Source organism: Miniopterus schreibersii (assembly GCF_964146895.1).
Source record: "Miniopterus schreibersii genome assembly, chromosome: 4".
Classification (NCBI taxonomy): domain Eukaryota; kingdom Metazoa; phylum Chordata; class Mammalia; order Chiroptera; family Miniopteridae; genus Miniopterus; species Miniopterus schreibersii.
Window position 1 is genome coordinate 18,487,363 of NC_138105.1, and position 20,358 is coordinate 18,507,720.

Genomic DNA, 20,358 nt, shown 5'->3' on the forward strand with positions numbered 1-20,358 from the left:
AGGATCTTCTCGGACATTTACACAATGGAATACTGTGCAGCTGTAAAAGCGAAGGATCCCTTACCCTTTGAGACAGCATAATGGGACCTGGAGAGTATTATGCTAAGTGAAATAAGCCAGGCAGAGAAAGACATGTGTCATATAATCTTACTCATATGTGAAATCTAATGAACAAAATAGATCCAGAGACATAGAAGCATGGAACACACTGCCATTGTTATTTTTATTGTCAAATAACATTCCTTTGTATGGATATACCACATTTTATTTATCCATCAGTAATTCTTCCCATTAATCTATTTTTGAGGAGCTGAGATTTGATGCACATTCTTGCCTCCAGGCTCACTCCTGGGGGCAGCAGACAGGCCTATGAGTAATACTGATGCGTGCAGACTGGGATGAGCTATGTTCTAAGCACTGCCTTAGCACCTCGGCAGGTTATCTCTGTGAGTCTTCACGATAGCCCTTTGAGATGGGTATCATTCCCATTTCTGGAAACTGAGGCTCAGAGAAGACTCTTGTCCAAGGTCAGAGCTAGGGGTCAGTGGACCCAGGGTTCAGGAAACGGTCTCATGCCTCTGCCTGAGCTTCAAAGCTGCTGCTCTGAGGGATTCAGACAAGATGCTGGGAGAGTGTGTGTGGAGAGTCTCTCCAGTTGCAGCTTTGGGCTTCTCTGATCCTGGAGCTGGGGTGCCCTTCCCTGATCCCACTCTGGCCCCAGATCACCAAGATCCAGCCAAGACTTGGAGTGGGCCCTGACAGCTGGAGTCTGTTTCCACTCCTTACGATGCCCACATACCCCCGTGAAGGGGAAGAGGCAGAGGTATCAGAGAGACGGAGCCTCCAGAGGAAAACCACCTGAGCCTACCACAGGCTTTCTGGACACCTCTGACCTAGACCGCCAGACCCAGGAAGTGTTGAGTTTCACACTAATTATGATCCCCTTACTTCCAGAAAAGATTTAAAGATAACAAGAGCCCGGCTGGGAGTGGCTCAGCGGTTGAGCATCACCCTGGGATCCAGGCGATCAGGGTTTGATTCCCGGTCAGGGCACATGCCTGGGTTGTGGGCTCGATCCCCAGTGGGGGGCGTGCAGGAGGCAGCCGATCAATGACTCTCTCATCATTGATGTTTCTCTCTCTCTCTCTCTCTCTCTCTCTTCCTCTCTCTGAAATCAATAAAGATATATTTTTTTATAAAAGATAACAAGAGACATAGATACAAGTAAATTTTTAAAGAATGATTAAATAGCCCCATAATGAAATCAGATTGGAGAAGAAAGAACTAATGGTCTTCAAAATGCTAGGCTAGGGATAGTCACTGCTAATGACCACATCAACTTAACTTTCATCTTTCTGGCAGTAAAGGCATAAAGGGAACATAAGAATTCCAATCCTGTCATTAGCTAATAAAAGGAAGTACCTATATCAGATAGTCATGAGTCAAACTTCCTAACACTGACCTGCCAGAAGAATTTATTACACTTTATTCATGCACTGGTCAGGGACCTATGTGTAATAGCATCTAGCACAGCATCTTTACAAAGGCCACAGAAAGGCTTTTCATGTGAGTATCTCTTGCATGAGTGGTTCTCAACCCTTTCACAATCAATATTTCCTTTTTATAAATGTTAATACTTGCTTACTATTCTGAAACAATGTACACCCATAATATCCTATCTGCACATTTACTCTGTAAAGAAAGTCAATATCCTAATTAATATAAAAGAAAATGATTTAAAATGTTTGTATATGCAAATGCTTGGTCACTACTCTAGAAATCTCAATGAAGTAGCCCATTGCTTGCATCTACACAGACTTATTTTGAATGTGACAGCTACAATACTGACTAATAAAGCTGTATTGTTTGGCCATTCAGATAACACTAAAATGAACAATTCGCACTAATTTCATTCTTGGAAAACTCAGTGAAAACCTCTTTTTTATTTTTGTGTAAATTAGAGATAATTCTCAGCACAAGTAATTAAAATCACATTTTTCACCCATATGAATGGCTTGGGGAGGGGGCAATTAAAAGCAGTGTGGAATGCGGGGGCAATTCTTAACTGTGTGGTCTTGACTGCTTTTCAGTTCCGAATGCCTGAGGACTGCTCAATCAGTGACAACCAAAAAGTCCCCCAGAGATTCCTAGAATGTCCTCTAGGGGTCAGTATCTCTCCCTTTGTGAACCACTGTCTTAGAGCAACCTTCAGTTACTAAAAAGAGCGAATGGATGTCAGACTGTTAAACTGCAGCTCTGTGACCACATTCCTAAGAGAAACTGAACTTACCCATTCCTTTTTTAAAATATGTTTTTATTGGTTTCAGAGAGAGGAAGGGAGAGGGAGAGAGAGAGATAGAAACATCAGTGATGAGAGTCATTGATCGGCTGCCTCCTGCACGCCCCCCACTGGGGATCGAGCCCGCAACCCGGGCATGTGCCCTGACCGGGAATCGAACTGCAGTCGCCTGGATCCTAGGTCGACACTCAACCGCTGAGCCATGCCAGCCCGGCTGAACTTAGTTAAGGCTGTGCTGTGACCTCATTCCAAGGTTGAGCCCTGGAGAAGTTAACAACAGCACTGACCTAATTATATAGAGCTTTCCATTTTGCCAAGCATCTTCTCCTTCAATTGTCACAAGAACCTTTAGGGTGAACCTCCCCACTTATAGATGAGGAAGCTGAGGCACAGAGAGAAAGGTTAACATGCCCTACAGATCAGGCACTGCTGATCGTCATAAAATTGCTTCAGCAAGCTTTTTGACAGAGCGTGACTGCAAACACTTTATGATGGATGGCACTGGCCAGTGCCTGAAGCGGAACAATTATTTCAACCCGTCGTTTTACACAGGAGGAACCTGAGGCTTGAAGGCGGAGGTGGGTCGTGCTATGGGTGAATGAGGGATCACTTGCCCCCTCCCTGCTGACAGCCATCTGTGCTAGGGGAAGGGGCAAAGTCCTGGGACTGGAGATGTTAATTCCTCAAAGTCACAGAAATTGGCTCCAAAATGGAGGAGGGTGGCTTGGATTCCAGGCCTGAGCCAAGTACATTATTATAAATGTCCCTTCTTCAACATCTTCTGGGGATGACTGTTCTTGACCCTCTCAGCTCATCCATTCCTATTCTTTACCTATTCAAATGGATCCTGACCCCAGAGCCTGTGCCCCCCGAGTGCGTGCGCATGAAGTGTTATCTGGTACGACCTCCAGTCAGTGTGGGAGGTGCAAGGGGCCTCCAAAGGGCAGGCCTGAGCTCAACTCCAGCTGCATCCCCAAAATTGCCTCATCAGCTGGTTCAGATGGGGATAGAGATCAGGGTTCAGAGAAGCCTGCCTGGGGCAAGGAGCAATCAACCCCTACCCCAAGCTTCCAAGTTTGGATGACTCTGGGCTCATGGCCACCTGGTAATAGAAGTATCCTCAACGGAAGCTCCCCTCCTTTACCCCTCTCCCCAGCTAGCAGAGCTCTGGCTCAGCTTAGGACTCACTTCTCCTGGTCAGAGTGGAAGAAGGCAGCTGAATCCCCTCCCCCAGGGAGCACATGCTTCTCTCAGAGCTCTGAGCCAGGGGCTTTCTTGGGTGGTTTCCAGAACTCCGAGTTGCCTTGAAGATCACTGTCTCATGGAGAAGCATGGCCATCTATCAGCAGAGAGGGACCACTTCAGCTCTGAGGATGGCTGGCCCAGGGTAAAACAGCACCTTATTTAAGTTCCCACTGGAAGGAAGGAAGGAAGGAAGGAAGGAAGGAAGGAAGGAAGGAAGGAAGGAAGGAAGGAAGGAAGGAAGGAAGGAAGGAGGGAAAGTGAAAGAAGCATTTGTTTTTAATAACTGCTGGCACTGAGTAAGCACCTACTATGGGCTAGGCATCATATTCTGCTTTATAGACATGATCAGATTTAATCATCACAAGAGTCCTATAATAATAGCTATTATTATTATCTTCATTTTGTAGATGAGCAAACTGTAGGCCGGAGAAGTTGAACAACATATCGAAAGTTAGAAAGCTAGAAAAATAGCAGAAACAAAATTTGAACCCATGGCTGTCTGGCTCCTGGAGTGCACCCATTTCACTGGCGACCCTGCCACCGTTACCTAATCCTCCTTCCAGCCTGTGAGGCAGAGACTCTTGTCCTCGACCCTGGGACAGATGGAGCACTGAGCCTCAGTAAAGCTGGTGCCGTTGCTGTTGCTAGAAGCAGGGAGAGGGCAGCTGCCGCCTCGTCCATTTATCCAGGGTAATGTTGAGCTTAAGAGCACAAGCCCAGGAAAAACTGAGGCTGAAATTCTTACTAGTAGGGTGACCTTGGGCTGGTCCTCACCTCTTTAAGCTTCAACCCTTTAAAATGGGGAGGGTTGTCTAGTTGTAGGGCAGTTGGGAGGATTACAAAAGATAATGCATGTGAAGTGTTGAGCATGTGGGAAGTGTCTTTACTTAAAGCTCCTCTGCCTCTGCCTTAGAGGTTCAGATTTTGTTCAGATGCTTGACACATGATCCTAGTTAATTATGCACACCAGTGCTTCTAAATCCTGCTGATGTAAGAATTACTTGACCAAAGTATAAATGCTTGGGCCCCACCCCAAAAGATCTTGAATTAGGAGGCCTGGCTGGGGCTTAGGACTTTTTATCTTTAATAAATTCCCAGGGGATTCTGATGCACAGCAACATTTAGGGGAATCAATCTACTAGTGTAGACATCTCAGCCACAGTGGGGAAGAGACAGATCGGCTCCTCTCTAAGTCCCCTTCTTCCCTTTCTTGTCACCACCAGCATCCCTTTTGCCCAGTTCCTCCCCACTGGCTTGAGTGCTCTCCCCAAATCAAGGTCTATATGGCTTATTAGTGAGTCAGTCAGTGGTACTCAGAGTGTCATGGACCTGCCTCTTGAGAGGCCTGGGAACCCAGCACAGGGCTGGGGAGCAGGATGCCAGGGTTGCCAGGCTTTCTAACCCCTTCTGACTCACTGGTGGCCCACGGCCAGCAAGTCTCCAAGCCTCAGTTTTCTCATGGTCAATAGACAGGGAAAGCAGCGTGGCCCATTTGGACTCTGCTTCCTGAGATGTGTGTCCCTGGCACCTGACAGCCAGAGAGTAGGCGGGGGAAGACGTGAACGAATTCTGCATAACTGTACTTCCCCATTGATATCTCATTTGATGTTCACAATGGTAGGGCATAAAATCCAGTGTCTACCTTGGCCCATAATATCCTCTGTTATCTGTCCCTAGACTTTGCTCTGACTTACCTCATATCCCTCCTTCCTTTCTGGCCTCCTTGCTGTTTCTTGAATGCCCCACACCTGTTCCCACATCAGGGTTCTGCATTATTGGCATGGCTGGGATTGCCTTTGCCAGGGATGGCCACAAGTCTGACTCCTTCTTATTATTCATGCCTCAGTTTACACGCCACCCCCTCATAGAGGACTTTGCTAATCGGTCACCGAATCTAAATTGTCATCCCAAGCACTGGGACACACAATTTTGTAGCACATCATTGTATTTTAACTTTCACCTTGGCACTTGTCATCATAGCATCTGTTTCCTTCTTTATTGACTTTGTCCTGCCTGTCTCCCCCTGCTATAAAATGTAAGCTCCATGAAAGCATGTCCTCGGCTGTCTGGTTTATTGCTGTGTCCCTGGTGCCTGAAAAGCACTCGGTGAATGTTTGTGGAGTAAATGAGTTAATGAGGTTGTCCCAGCATTAATTGCAATTTCTTTTTTGGTCAAGGGACACTCAATGTTCTGAGAAGGGAAGTGACTGTCCCCAATACATTCCAGGCCTTTTGTCTTCTTTTCCAAGCCCTTCCTGTAAAACCTGGCTGACACACAAACCTACCTGGGGTGAGGTTTCCAGGTGTGATGAAAACTTGGAGTTACCCTATGAATGGGACTAAGGCTGATGTGGGGGTGAGAAGGCGGAAGAACATGCAAAGGGAGAGGCAGGCTGGGACAGGACAGCAGGGTGTGAACCTAGCCTTGGGTCTGGGAAACGGGGGGTGACTTGGCTGTGTGTCAGGAAGTGTTTCCCTCCACCCTACCCTGGGGAGAGCCCTGACCCCAAGGTGGCTTTGTTTTGGGGAAGCAGGTGATCAGGCAGCTGCTGAGGGGGAACAAAGGCATGGCCTGCGTGGTGAACATCCGAGGAGGTCCTAGGTCCAATACCTATCACCCAAAGCAATAATTCCACAGTGGCACTTGGCCAAATAGGTAATAGGTGAGCTTCCGCCTGAAACCAGCACAACCATAGCATGGAACCTTAGACCTGTGGGGAAAAGGGAGAAAAGAGGCCTCTAAGAGAATGGAGTGGTCAAGGTAGAATGCTTAGTGATGATAATGATGATGATGATGATAATGTCTCATTTATCGAGAGTTTATAATATGCCTGGCACTGTACTGTTTTATATGTGTTCCCTTGTTCAATCTTCAAAAACCTCTCTCCAAAGTAGGCGCTAAAGTTATTACTGTTGCCTGGCTGGTGTGGCTCAGCAGTTGAGCATTGCCCTATAAACCAGGAGATCATGGTTCTATTCTCAGTCAGGGCACATGCGGGGGTTATGGGCTCAATCCCCAGTAGGGGGCGTGCAGGAGGCAATCAATGACTCACTAATCATTGGTGTTTCTATTGTCTCTCCCTCTCTCTGAAATCAATAAAGTCCTATTTAAAAAAATATATTATTATTGTTATCCCCTTTTCAGAGGTGTGGAAACTGAGGCCCAGTGAGATTAAATATCTTGTCCAAGGTCACACAGTAAGTAGAAAAGGCAGGATTCCAATTTAGGGCTGTAGTGATTCCAGTGCACCTTAGAACCTAGGCCTGGGGAGGGCTGCCCCGGTAGGTTAAGTTGTCAGAGCCTGATTGACCCCTGCAAATTGGGGATGGGGAGGGACAGTGGGATAGACTATGTATAAATAGCAGGCCTGTTTTTATCTCTACACATGGGCTGAAGCAGCTCTATCTGGCACAATTTGAGGGCTCTGAATGCCAACCCAGCCCTGTGTCATACAAATCCCTCCCCAGCACCTCCCTAGGAGCTGAAATACCTACTGAGCGTCATTTCTTTGGGTCAGGACATTGACTCCAGAAGACCCCTGTCACAATGAATAGGTTGGGAGAGAAACACATCAGTCTCCTGGCACCTGTTGAACAAAGCAACCCTTGGCAAGCTAGCTTCTTCCTGCAGGAGTGCGGCTCCGTTTTTATGTTGGAGAAGAAGGCGGTGTTCAAAGGCAAGGAAAAGTATGAGGCTTGTTTCACAGCCTGTGTCTCTCCAATCCCAGAAGCCTGGGAATTATAATCCATGGTCCAAAAGTCCTAATGGATACTATGTTCTCTGGGAAAGAGATGGGAGAAGCCACTCCCAGGCTGGAAGAATCTTAACCTCCTTTGTTTTTGTTGGGTTGATATCAAGCGCCTGCAACTGCAACTCTGGATACCCCGGGCTCATGAGATCTGCTGGCATTCATGTGTCTGCTTTTTAAATGATAAATAAATATATTATTAATTACTACTTGCAGTGTTGGTGGCAAAGAAGCAAGTTTCCAAAACTCAGAAGCTGACATGGTGGAGAGCCCTGGTTTACAGCAGGGATGGCCTTAGGGACAGGGCCTGGGAGAAGGGAAGGCATGAGGGGTGTCCAAGGGCAGAGCTCAGCTCAGCAGTCACAAGGCTGCAGCGCGACAAAGGTTTGGGGAAAGGTAGGAACCGGTCGCCGCCACCTGCCGGTCACCAGTCTTACCCACAGTCAGGCCGTGGCTGCCCTGGCCTGTTCCCAAAAAATGTGAGCGCCACCCCTACTCCCGCCCCCTCCCCCGGACCGCCCGCCCGGTCCGGGGCTCCGTTGCAGGCGCCGGGAGCCGGGCGATTGTCCCAGCGCGGGAGGGGGAGGGGGCGGCGCGGGGCGGCGCGGGGCGGGGCGGGGCGGACGTCGGCGCCTCCCGGAGCCTTATTCCCGGCCGCGCGCTGGCAGCGCTCAGTCTACCGAGGGAGCTGCACGCATCACGAGCCTGGCCGCCGGGACCGAGCGCGGGAGCACCGGCGGAGGGACGCGCGCACGGGCTGACGGAGTGAGCGGACAGCGGCCCAGCAGTCTCCAGCTCCACGCAGGTCCCCGCAAGGCTCGCACCCGGAGGCCGGCCGCCGACCGTGCCCCGCGCAATCTCCTGCGCTCCTCTCGCCCCGGTTCCCGTGCCAGCGCCCGGAGGCCGCTGCCTCCAAAGTGATTGTTGCCTCGCAGCCTCTGCCGGGTCAGGGACCATGAAGCTGCTGCCGTCGGTGGTGCTGAAGCTCTTTCTAGCTGCAGGTAAGAGGGCTGCCGACGCCCCCGGAGGTCGGGGCGGGGGGATGGGGACTCTGCTGGGGGTACGGGGGAAGGTCGCTGCAGCGCTCCTGGCGTGGGCCACTTGGTGGGGCCCGTGCTCCCTGGCAGGCGGGCCCTGGCATCCTGTGGCCACCGGGGGCCTGGGCGGAGGGTCTGATGCGGCTTCTCCCCCTCAGTCGCAGTGCTCTCAGCCTTGGTGACTGGAGAGAGCCTGGAGCGGCTTCGAAGAGGGCTGGTGGGTGGAACCAGCAACCTGGGATCTCCCACTGAATCGACGGACCAGCTGCTGCCCCCGGGAGGCGGCCGAGGCCGTGAAGTCCTGGACTTAGAGGAGGCCGACCTGGACCTCCTCAGAGGTGGGTGTAGGAGCTGCCCATCCGCAGACATTGGTGGGCAGGTGCAGGATAAGCAGATCCGGATTCATGTTGCTTGGACACACCTGTGGGTTTGGGGTATTTATTCATGGAGGACTTCAAGGAAAAGCTGCTCGGCCTGACAAGCGTCCTGAGGAATCCTGGAATATGGGTCCCGCTCTTTCTTGCTCTTGGTTCCCATATGCCAAGTTGCTCCCCTTCTGGGCACCTTGGAGCAAATTGAGACAGGCAAGGTGTCTGGGGTCTGTACACTTCTCTGAGGTATGCTGGGTGGCAGGAACAAGGAATGATTGAGATGCTTTCCCTAGAGTTTCTGTGTAAAAATGGGCACGAGTCCTAATTTCCACATTAAATGACTATCATGGGGAAAATAACAGATGTGGAGATGCGAGGCACATAGTAGGTATGCAGTGTTAGTCTTCTCCATCCACCTGTCTCCAGGTTGGGGAAACAGAGGGGAATGAGAAACTGTTGGTCTCCCCAGGTGAAGCCAGCAGCTCCTGGGGAGGCTTTGAATGATGAGCACTAGGTCCCTAGGGAGCTATATTGAAATGCTGGGTGTGTACAAATCCTACCCAAAGCCTCAAGGCTCCCTGACCACCTTGAGTCCCTGAGAGAAACTCCAAGGGAGGAAGGGCCCAGTGGGATCTTCCAACCAGCAGATGTGGCTATGGCTGAGTATAGGCACAGACAGGGCAGAGTCCAGAGCTTCTGACATTTCCCACTTCCCTGGCCCCAGCCACCTGCAGCAATTCTTGAGGGTGGAGCTGGGACTGAGCCCTGGAGGACCAGAATGACTATATTTGGTTGGAAAGATACCCACCTGTTCTAGCCCCGTTCCCAGCCACCCATCTCCCTCCTTACCCAGTGCTTCCCTTAGGTGTTAGCTCTGCTTTATACAAATCAGGGTCTGCTGCAAAGCTGAACCTGGGCTCCCTCCCTTCATCCTTTCATAGTGGACCTTTGGGGTCACTCCTGAATGCTCCTGGCCCTCTCCTTCTAGGCTGGGCAGAGTTGGGCTGTGACTCACCCTCCACCCACACGGCTGCTCCTCATACCTCTGCAGACCTGACTCACTGCTCCCTCTGCCTGGTAGGAGACTGACTGTCACCCTGTCACTTTTCCCCTCCCCTCTCTGATTGACTTGCGCTATCTGCCTCAATTTCACTACAGCTCTGGTCACTGGGTTCCTCTGGGCATCTGCCTCACCTTCTGATCTCTGAAGGGACCTGGGTCTGCACCAGAAAAAACTACTGGGACCTGTCTTTCTTCCCTTCTCTTAGCTTTGCTGGGTGAAGACTATTTTTCAGGTCTGGCTATTCTATCACTTAAAATACATGTTACCATTTATTAAGTGCCTACTGTGTTCTAGGCACTCAACATGTTATTGTGGGTTGTTAATTTATCCTTATAGCAATCCTCTGAGAAGGGAACTCTTACTGTCTACTTTTTACTGAAAACCCCAAGATTCAGAGAGATTAAGTGACTTGCCCAAGATCACGTGGCTGAAATTGGAGTGCATGTCAGCTGACTTCAGAGCCCATCCATTGTCTCATTCCTGGCTCAGCATCCCAGGTGCTCTGGACCTGTCTGGGGGAGGGGACAGGGGTGGTGTAAGGCAGCTTGGTATATTGGTAAAGATCCCTGGATATAGAGTCCAGAGATTATATTTCTGATCCCAACCCTGTATGACCTTGTATGACCTTGGGCAAGTCACTGCCTTTTGGGACCTCAAGTTTTTCATTTAAAATGGAAAGCCATAATATTCTTTAAAAAAAAAAAAAGTTTTTATTTATTTTAGAGAGAAAAGAAAGGAGAAGGAGAGAGAAACATCAATGTGAAAAAGAAACATCAGTCAGTTGCCCCATCCCCACCCCCGCATGCACCCCAACAGGGATGAAACCTGAAACCTGGGCACGTGCCCTGACAGGGAATCGAACCACCGACCCTTCAGTGCATGGGATGACACTCAACCAACTGAGCCATGCTGGCCAGGGTGGAAAGCCATAGTATTCTTTGAAATCATTTCCAGCTTGAGGATCCTAGGTCTCCAGTCTGATGTTTGATGCTAATGCTAATCTGTCTGCCAGATACTTGGCTGTAACCACGGACAGTGGACATCTTTTTTTCTGCTGGGGGTAGGGAAGGGGGGACTGATGTGAGAGCGCTGGGCTAATGAGTATAGGCCATGGTCAGTCCTAGCTGGATGTCTGTGTGAGCTGATTTTTCCCTTTTGAAGTGTGGAAAGAATGGGGGAGTCATTGTTGTTCCAGTTCCTTCTGGATAGTTCCTTACTTTTCATCTTTTTACCCCTTGTACACACTTACTCCCCATCCTAGAGAGCCATAAACAGGACATTTGGGGATAAATGTAAATGGACCTTTGAGAGAAGTGGTGAGCTGCAAAGGGCACAGAACAGGGTAAATATTTTACTTGAAGTAAAAAAAGCAAGGCCCTGACCAGGGATGGCTTACCAGTACTGTCCCTGAGCCTGGCTCTGCGCTGGGCTCATGGTACCCTGGTGCTAATAGGTCCTCCAGAGGAGGCCACCTGGATGTGGACCCTGTTCTTATTTAGAACCCCCCCCAAGAAAAACCCTCCAAGAACCTTCTCCAGCAGCGATTTTTATCTCTGACACTGTCTTCCTGCAAGTGGGTCACTGAGTGCAGCATCAGGAAGTGAGGTTGATTTAAGGCCAAAATAGAACCAAGGTGGCATGGGACAACAGGAGATGGGGATGGACAGTGGGGTGGGGGGAGGTTGGTAGAATTGCCCAATCAGCCGCAGTTACTCAGCAGAAGCTAGCATTCTTGGAATGAGGTTTTGACACTGAGTTTGTGAAATGCCTTCCTTGGGACCCCCCACTAGCCTCTACTTCCTCCACCACTTTCTGGTGGCTCTGCCCGGTCTTTGTTTTGGAGGGACTGAGCCAACTGGCCTTCCCTGGCCTCTGACTTCAGGTGGGATCCAGATGCTGTGCTATTCTGATTCTTTCTCAGTTGCAGGGGGTGGTTCAAAGACTTAATAAAATACTTTTCTCCTGCAGCTCCTTTCTCCTCCAAGCCACAAGCTCTGGCCACACCCAGCAAGGAGGAACGTGGGAAAAGAAAGAAGAAAGGCAAGGGGTTAGGGAAGAAGAGAGACCCATGTCTTCGGAAATACAAGGACTTCTGCATCCACGGAGAATGCAAATATGTGAAGGAGATCCGGGCTCCATCCTGCATGTGAGTGTTCCTGCCCTCAGCACTCTTTGTCAGCCACGTGGATGGTCCTAGTTGTCACTGTTCCTTGAATTCATAATTCCACCCAGTTTCTTCTAAACCTCTGGGCGGAAGTTGGGAGGAAGGGAAATATTTTTAGTAAGAGGAAGGGGCTTCCCCCGCATAGGATGCAATTTCCTGTGGTGCGGGTCTGTGACGTTCTTTCATCCTTGAGGACATTGCCTGCTTGCTTGAAATAAGCATGTGGCTCGGGGAGCTGATACCTGAAGACAGGTCCTTCATTCCCTGCCTCATGTCTACTCCAGATGGAGTATTTCTGGGGGGAGCAGAGCTCCTGCGGCCTCCTTTCCTGAGACCTGCAGGCAGGTATGAGGCACATTTGGACACATGCTGTGCAGGTGTGTGTGTACTCAAACATGTGTGCACGTGAATGAACTAATGTGGGTTGAGTCTAAGGCCTGGCAGGACTGCACAGAGAGTGATCATCATGGGAGTGGGGAAAAGCCCCTCCTCCCTTCTTTCTCCCCCTCCCCCGGCCAGCAAAGGCCAGGAGGTGGGGGACATGGTGGGTACTGGCCTTTGGCCATGGGGTGGGAGAAAACTTCCTTTGTGCAAGATTAACAGGAAATGGAAACCGATCCAGTAGGCATCAGCCCCCAGTCAGGCAGCACCACCCTTCCCTAGGCAGGGGTGTGGGTGGAGGGGCCATGGGTTCCCCAGCTGATCTGTTAGGCCAAGCCCAGTAAACGGCTGTCTTGGCAACCCCTCAGGAATGACGCCACTGCCATGCTCTCTGGCAGGCATAATGTCGCCAGTGTGCCTGAGGCCAACACCCGCATCAGGCTGTAAACAGCCACTCTCTTCTGCTGGGCAGGAGGCCCTGTGGGGAGGCAGGCTCTGTGACCTGGGAGACTCTGGACAAGGCCAGGAGACTGTTGGGTGCACACCACCTCCCAACCTGTCCAGAAGACTGGCTGCCTGGCATCTCTTGTACTGTGATGGTGCAGACCCCTTGGCTTTTTAAAGCTCCCTTGTCCCGTTTGACCTCACATAGCAGAGCTGCCCTGTACTTGGCAAGGGGCAGACAGACTCATGTCCATGGTCACTTGTGTGTCCTCTCCTATAACATCCTTGTCAAGAGTTTGGTATTGGAGGGGGTTGCTTAAAAATGACAGACAGTTGCCACATTATCCTTCCCAAAGTCTTGGGACAGGGCAGGAAGTGTTTGTCTTAAATTTATAAAATGGCATCATTAGCACAGGGTGGAGGCAGTGACTCTGAGGGTAGTCAAGAGGGATTGAGGCCAGGAATCTGTCTGGGCCAAACTGGTTCAGGGCGTTGGTGGATGGACTTCCACTGCTCAACTTGTAAGATTGCTCTCCCGGAGAGCTGGGCTCAGCCAACCACCTAAGCCCAGTGAACCTAGATAAGGGTGCCCAGGGCCAAGGTGGCCCTAGGGATGGTGATGATAAATAACCATGATGATGCCTCTCTCCTTTGCCTTGAAGCTTCACAGATTACATCTAACTTGAGTTGAGCCCAACAGGTGTATGTTTTTTGTTTTTTTAAATATATCTTTACTGAGTTCATAGAGAGGAAAGGAGAGGGAGAGAGAGAGAAACATCAATGATGAGAGAGTCATTGATCAGCTGCCTCCTGCAGGCCCCCGACTGGGGATCGAGTCTGCAACCGGGGCATGTGCCCTGACCGGGAATCGAGCCCCCATCTCCGAGATCCTGGGTCGACACTCAACCGCTGAGCCACGCCCGGCCGAGCAACAAGTGTATGTTGCCCGCTGTTCTAGGGGGTGGGGAGATATAGTCCTTTTTGAATATCATGGGATATTCAAAAGCCCTCTGCTTGGTAGGCAATGCTTGAAAGATGAGGAAATGGGAGCCAGGAAGTAGGAAGTGATTCGCCTGAGATCAACAGCTAAATAAGTGAATGGAAACAGGACAGGGACTCAGGTGCCTGACTTCCAGTCCAACATGCTTTTTATGTCCCCGGGCTGCGCTGCATGTTGGCTGGCATCCTTCATCCCCACCTGTCCTTACAGAGTTTGAGCAGGATTTTATAGAGGGCAGCTGTTAGCCTAGAGGGCTCTCAGGGCTTTTACTAGGCGAAGAGAATGGCAATCTGATTTGAAGACTGTGTGTGCTTCCTAGGCGTGTTTTCAAGGGGCTGGATTCTGTCTGCTGTGGCTGCCCCCTGCCTCCAGCCCTTCAAGGCAGAGGGCGGCGAGAAGACACAGAGCTCCCGCTGTGGGGGAATGTGACAGCTGGGCACCTACATCTGGGGCCCTTTGTGGCTCCTCCTTGCCTCCAGACCAGGAACCGCCACAGGGTGTGTCTAGGCTGCTGTGGTGAGCTTGAGGCTAGCTGGCTTCCTAAACCAGCCCTCCACAGCCACCATCCACAGGAGAACTCTTTTGTGTCACCAGCCAAATGTTACCCTCAAAGAGCAGTTTCCCAGGGCTCCTGACTGCAAAGTTTCCTGTGGCTGGAGGAAACCTAGGGGCAGTTGGGCTGAGGAGGACTCAAAGCTGACATAGGGATGGGTTTGGGGGCTCTACTTGCCTCACTTCCAGGTGCTGAGAAGGAATGGTGAGCCCCTTCTCTTTGGATTCATCTGACTTTGGTGCCCCATCCCTCAGGAATGGGCAGTACCCCCTGGAGTCTGATTATATACTAATGCACACAGACATGGGACCTAGCCTCTTATTAAGTGCTTTTATCTGTCTTATTTGATCTTCACAATACTCTAGTGAGGTAGGCATTTATTATTCCTGTATTTTACTTGAGAAAACCAAAGCTTGCAAAGGTAAAAGTAACTTGCTCAAGATCACCTGGCTAGAAACAGCAGCAAAACCAGTCTGGAACTCATGTATTCTGAGACCCCTGCACCGCATGGTGCCCGTCCACCTCCTGGGGTAGCAGTGGAGAAACCCAGTTTGGAAGATGTCTCTGGACCTCAGAAGGTTCTTGCTTCTATTGTAATACAAGTTCTGAAATGGGTCACAGACATGGGTAGGAGGGACATGTCCCAGTTTGATGGCTCAGTCACTCACTGGCTCTGGGGAAGACACAGGATCTTGCTGCCACGATCTTGCCCCCACCCCTTGTTTGGAATGCACTCATCCCCCCTCCTTCCCTGGGGAAGCTGGGAGTCTGCTGCAAAGGGAGGGGGGTAATATTAGGATGTTTACATTATTATCTTTTGACTCAGGGTGGGGGTGAAGGGATTATGTAACCGAATTGCAGGACTCTGAGGCCAACCTTTATTTCTATCATCTGAGTAACTACCTGTGGGGTTTGAATGATAGGCTGCAAGTGAAAAACAGGCTCAACGTCAGCTTGCTTCCCCCGAGAGAGCATAGCCTCTGAAGTCATCCGGATTGCTGGGTTGAATCTGCCTCTACCACTCTCTAGCTATGTAACCTTGGGCAAATTATCTAAGAAGTTAAGCCTCAGCCTCTTCATCTTTAAAATGGGGATAGTAATTCCTCCTTCAAAGAGATGTTTTTAAGATGAAATGAAATGATCCTTGAAATAAATTAGCAGAATACTTGGCTTATTTATTATTCAAGTTAATAATAACAATAATAACAACAATAGTAATAATAGTAATAGAGAGCAGGGTCAAACAGCCCTAGGAACCTATCAACCATCAGATATGTATTTTCTTGGGGTAACCTGCACTGTTCATGAATTTGTAATCTGTCAAGACTGGTTTCTAATCTTTGCCCTGCTGCTTTCTAGTTGTTTAACTTTTGGCAAATCAATCTCTCTGACCCTTAATTTTAGTCTTTCAATCTGTGAAATTGGGCTGTACCTGACTGCCAAGGTGTTATGGGTCTCAGTTGAGCTCATAGATAACGATGGTGTCTTATAAACTGTTAACTTCTGTGCATGAGTGATTTTCCCTGGATGTTCCTGAGAGCTTCCTCCACATCCTGGCAGGACGGGGGTTATGGTTTTGCCCACCTGAGCCAATGAGACAGATGCATGGAGTGTGTTCTGCTGTGTGTATAGGGAGCTTGACCTACATTTATCCTGCAGTGAGTTGCTCCCAAAGCACCTAAGAGGAGCTGGGACCAGGAGAGGTGCTGGGCAGGAAGGCAGGGGCAGCTTGGCCCCTCTGCTGCTGCCAGAACTGGACAAGTCTGCCTCTTAGGTGCCTCTCCTTGTCCTGAGGCACCAGCACAGCCTGCTTCCCAGAAGGAGGCTGAGCTCAGAATAGAGGGCCCAGGTTCCCAGTGCTCCCTTCAGTAGCTAGTAGCCTGAAGTCCTCAGGCAGACAGTGCATTGCACCCCCTGGTTGGGGGCTGGGCAGCTATGCGTGTGAGTGGGCAGCACTCTGAGCTCTGAATCAGACAATGCAGTCCACACTTCTGCCCTGCTGTGTGCCCATGGGGAAAACAGCTCTGCCTTGCTGTGTGCCATGGCATTCCAACCTACATCAAGGGGTCTCTGGGTGCTCAGAGAAAGGAAGGGACGGAAATGTGCTTGTTCAATTGTAAGCGCTTCCGAGTCTTCCTAAGAGCTTCCAGGAAATGCTTTGTGTTAGAAGAGGCAGTTGCCATTTGATTTATTTCTAGAGTGAGAGAGCCAAGGGGATGTTTTTGACATTCTTCCATGCTCTGGCAGGACAGCTGGGCACGATGTTACCTTGGTTTGTTTGCTTTTTGCTGTGATGTAGGAGGCCTCATAGCCCAGCGTTCAGAGGCCAAAGGCTGAAGTTGAGCTCTCAAGTTGGACCCTGCACCCAGGGGGAGCTGGGAGTTAAATGAAGTGAACTTGAGAAAAGTGACTCCTGGCAAAGGCTGGGGACCTATTAATAGGCTGGGTAGCGGCAGAGAGGGACTGGACTCACAAAGCATTGATGGGGAAGGCTGGGTTTATTTCTGGGTCAGAGTGTTAAGGGGCCTCACTAGAGGGAGTGATACTGAATCTGCTCAGCTCACCCCACCAGCTCTTATGACTAAGTCCCCTTGACCGGCTTAAACAGACCATCTTCCACACATGCAATAAATCATCCACATGTGGAACAGGTCTAGCTGAGACCTTGAAGTCCTCCCTCCCTTTTTCCCTGCCTGGAGCAGGAATCTCAGGCCAAAGAATCAGAGGGAGTGGGGGGGGGGTGAGCAGCGAGAGAGGAAGGCCACAGCGTCCTCACAGGGGCCTTCAAAGAGTCTCTACTGGAGAAGGCTAGAGGGCAGGGGTCATGGTCAGGGACTGATAGGCTGAGGGTGTAAGGAATGGGGTTTGGCTCGTGTAGATGGGCCATTGACAAGAGTGAGAGGCCAAACAACTAACCTCATCTTTGCTTTGTCTGTCTTGAACCAGCTGCCACCTGGGTTACCATGGAGAGAGGTGTCATGGGCTGAGCCTCCCGGTGGAAAATCCCTTATCTACTTATGACCACACAACCATCCTGGCTGTGGTGGCCGTGGTGCTGTCGTCTGTCTGTCTGCTCGTCATTGTGGGGCTTCTCATGTTCAGGTGAGTGTCAGGGGCCCCTGCAATCTGTTTCTGCAAATCACTTTCATTCCTTGTCTTCCTCCTGGGTCTTCTCCCTGGTGACCACATGAGCCCTCCAACCTCCCCAAATTCTAAACTAGGATTCTGATTGCATTCCTGAGGACAGGTTCTCCAGGGATCTGAAATCTCTGGCATAACATGAGTCCAGTGTCTAGAACCCAGGACAAAACTTGCTGGACCATAGCAGGTCCTGCTACTCATAGCAAGCCTGGTAACCCACCCATGGAGCCACCTTTCCACACAGTTCTTTTTCCTGGCTCTGTTGTTTAATGGCATTAGTGTGTGGTTTGGTAGTCAAGGCATGGGTAGTGCTATTGGTATATCCTTCCAGTTCTGAGGCATTTGGCCCTCAGGCCATTCTTCCAATCCAGGCGATGTTCTAGATTGGAGGAGACCTACCAAGCCGCACAACTCAGTTGTTGTGAGACCTGCACCAAGCTACCTGTCTTTTTGAGGGTTCTAATCTTTCAGTGATTGTAATCTCTGTCCAACTACCTCTTAAGGATGTTGCTAGGATTGTATAAATGAGGTGTAAATTTCTTAGCAAATTATAGCCTGCTGCTGTTAGAGACAATTTGGGTCCCTTGGGGCAGTTGGACCTTTGACCAGAGGTCTATTGGGCTGCCATCCCTCTGGGCTTTTCCAAGTAGTGGATGGAACCACCATGGCAGCGTCCTTTAGAAGGACCCTCTCTGGGACCTGCACCCTGTTGTAGCAGGCAGAGCTTGCTTACAAAATTTAACCTTCCTCAGGTACCATAGGAGAGGAGGTTATGATGTGGAAAATGAAGAGAAAGTGAAGTTGGGCATGACTACTTCCCACTGAGAGAGACCTGTACTCAAGGTAATGGTCCATTCTTGGCCCCCATGGCACCATCACCACCTTTCCTGGATCTGTTTCAAGGCATACTGAATTCTTCTCTTGACCTAGGGGTTGGCTTGACCTGGGAGGGTAGGCTACTTGTAGAGTCAGGGTCCCAGTGCAGGACTGTTTTCAAAAAGGCTGTCAGCACTTTATCTCCACTTAGGGTGAAAGTTGCTAGAGGGATGCCCAAGAGAGATGCCTGAGAGAGACAGCATCTCCTGCCCTCACCCCTTCTCCTCCCACCCCCTCCCAGGTGATCTTTCCACTTATTAAGACTTGACCTGGGAGACTCTTAAGACCTCTTAAGACTGGATCCAGCTTTAAAATTCTACCTCTTATGCTTTAGGAATCAGCTGGGGACTGCTACCTCTGAGAAGACACAAGCTGATCACAGACTCTGCAGAGGGGAAGGACTTCACAACTAGCCATGAAGACTCCTTCATCCCCAGTTGCCATCTAGATTGGGCCTCCCATAATTGCTTTATCAGAGCCTTCAAGTGCCAAACACAAGATGTCCAATGGGATCTGGGTCAGAAGGAAGCAAAAGTGAGGGACCTTCATGCCCTTCTGATTCCCCTCCACCAAATCCCACTTAACCCTATAAAGTTTGTTTAAACACTTGTCTTCTGGATTAAGATGCCAGTTAATTCCATATGCTCCAGGATCTTTGACTGAAAAAAAAAAAGAAGAAGAAGGAAAGATTTGTGGACTGGAAGAAAGTAACAAAAGATTGAAAAGCCACGGACTCAAGTAGTCACCAAGGGATCTGCCATTTGGACCCTCCAGTGCTGGATTTGATGAGCTAACTGTGAAATACCACAAGCCTGAGAACTCTGAATTTGGGACTTCTACCCAAATGGAAAAATAACAACTATTTTTTTTTTGTTTGTAAAATGCCTCTTAAATTATATATTTATTTTATTCTATGTATGTTAATTTATTTAGTTTTTAACAATCTAACAATAATATTTCAAGTGCCTAGACTGTTACTTTGGCAATTTCCTGGCCCTCTACCCCGCATTCCCCCACCACCTGGCTCAACATCACCCGCTTTTGCCGCAAATCTGAGATGGCTCTATGACCCATCTATAATCCATTGTCTGTCCACATTTCCACAGATCTTCCATGATCAGAATGCCACAGGGGGCGGTCTGTATGGTCAGGATGTAGGAGTTAACTTTGTCAGATCCACTCTATGAGTCGGACTACAGTCTTGCCTAGGCGATTTTGTCTACCGTTTGTGTTTTGAAAGCCCAAGGTGCTGATGTCAAAGTGTAACAGATATCAGTGTTTCCCCGTGTCCTCTCCCTGCCAAATCTCAGTAGAGGTGGGGCTCCATGCTTGCAGCTTCCTGGCCCCTAACCCCCATAGCCCCAGGCCCACTCTCCCTTGTGTCAAGACATTTCTTACTCCTGCCATTCTTCTGGTGCTACTCCATGCAGGGCTCAGAGCAGCAGAGGATAATCGAGAGAGGTATTAGTGAAAAAAAAAGGCTGAGGAGGAACAGGAAACATTGGAGCTGACTGTTCTTAGTATTGATAACCTACCAATTGCTATAGAGAAGGTTGGAGGTGAGGACAGCTTTTGTGTAAACCCACCCACCTCACTGAAACTATGAACGTATGCTGTCATGGTCCCTTCTGGAAGTTTCTGGTGCCATTTCTGAACTGTTACAACCTGTATTTCCAAAACTGGTTCATATTTGTACTTTGCAATTCAAATAAAGATAACCCTTACTCCATAGCCTTCTGTCTGCTTGTTTTAACTGGGAATTGGTTTGACATAGGTACTTTCTAAGCCCTGATTCGATATTAGATCTACGCCAGGCCTGTTTATATAAACTCAGTATTCTCAACAACCCTGTGATGGAGGTACTACTGTTGTCCCATTTTTGCAAAAGCAGAGGCTCAGAGAGGTTATATAACCTGCCTAAGGATGCTCAATTGGTAAGTGACAGTTGGGACCGGTAGTCTGACTCTGATTATTTGTCTAAATACTTACATCACACTACTTCTGAGAGGAGAGAGAATAGATCTTTCACATAGGA

General features: G+C 49.5%; 1 protein-coding gene across 2 annotated transcripts; it reads left to right on the forward strand.

Moving 5' to 3' along the window:
• The first annotated feature begins 7,904 nt into the window (after nucleotides 1-7,904).
• Nucleotides 7,905-20,054, forward strand: HBEGF (heparin binding EGF like growth factor). Of its 2 annotated transcripts, XM_081135510.1 has the most exons (6): nucleotides 7,957-8,294; nucleotides 8,489-8,668; nucleotides 11,733-11,910; nucleotides 17,253-17,408; nucleotides 18,200-18,290; nucleotides 18,658-20,054. In XM_081135510.1, the coding sequence occupies exons 1-5, from the start codon at nucleotides 8,249-8,251 to the stop codon at nucleotides 18,270-18,272; spliced, it is 633 nt and encodes a 210-aa protein (XP_080991636.1). In that variant the 5' UTR covers nucleotides 7,957-8,248; the 3' UTR covers nucleotides 18,273-18,290; nucleotides 18,658-20,054. The 2 variants fall into 2 exon arrangements, with proteins under 2 accessions (XP_080991635.1, XP_080991636.1); XM_081135509.1 differs by lacking the exon at nucleotides 18,200-18,290 and having other exon boundaries at nucleotides 7,905-8,294.
• Nucleotides 20,055-20,358: the final 304 nt, after the last annotated feature.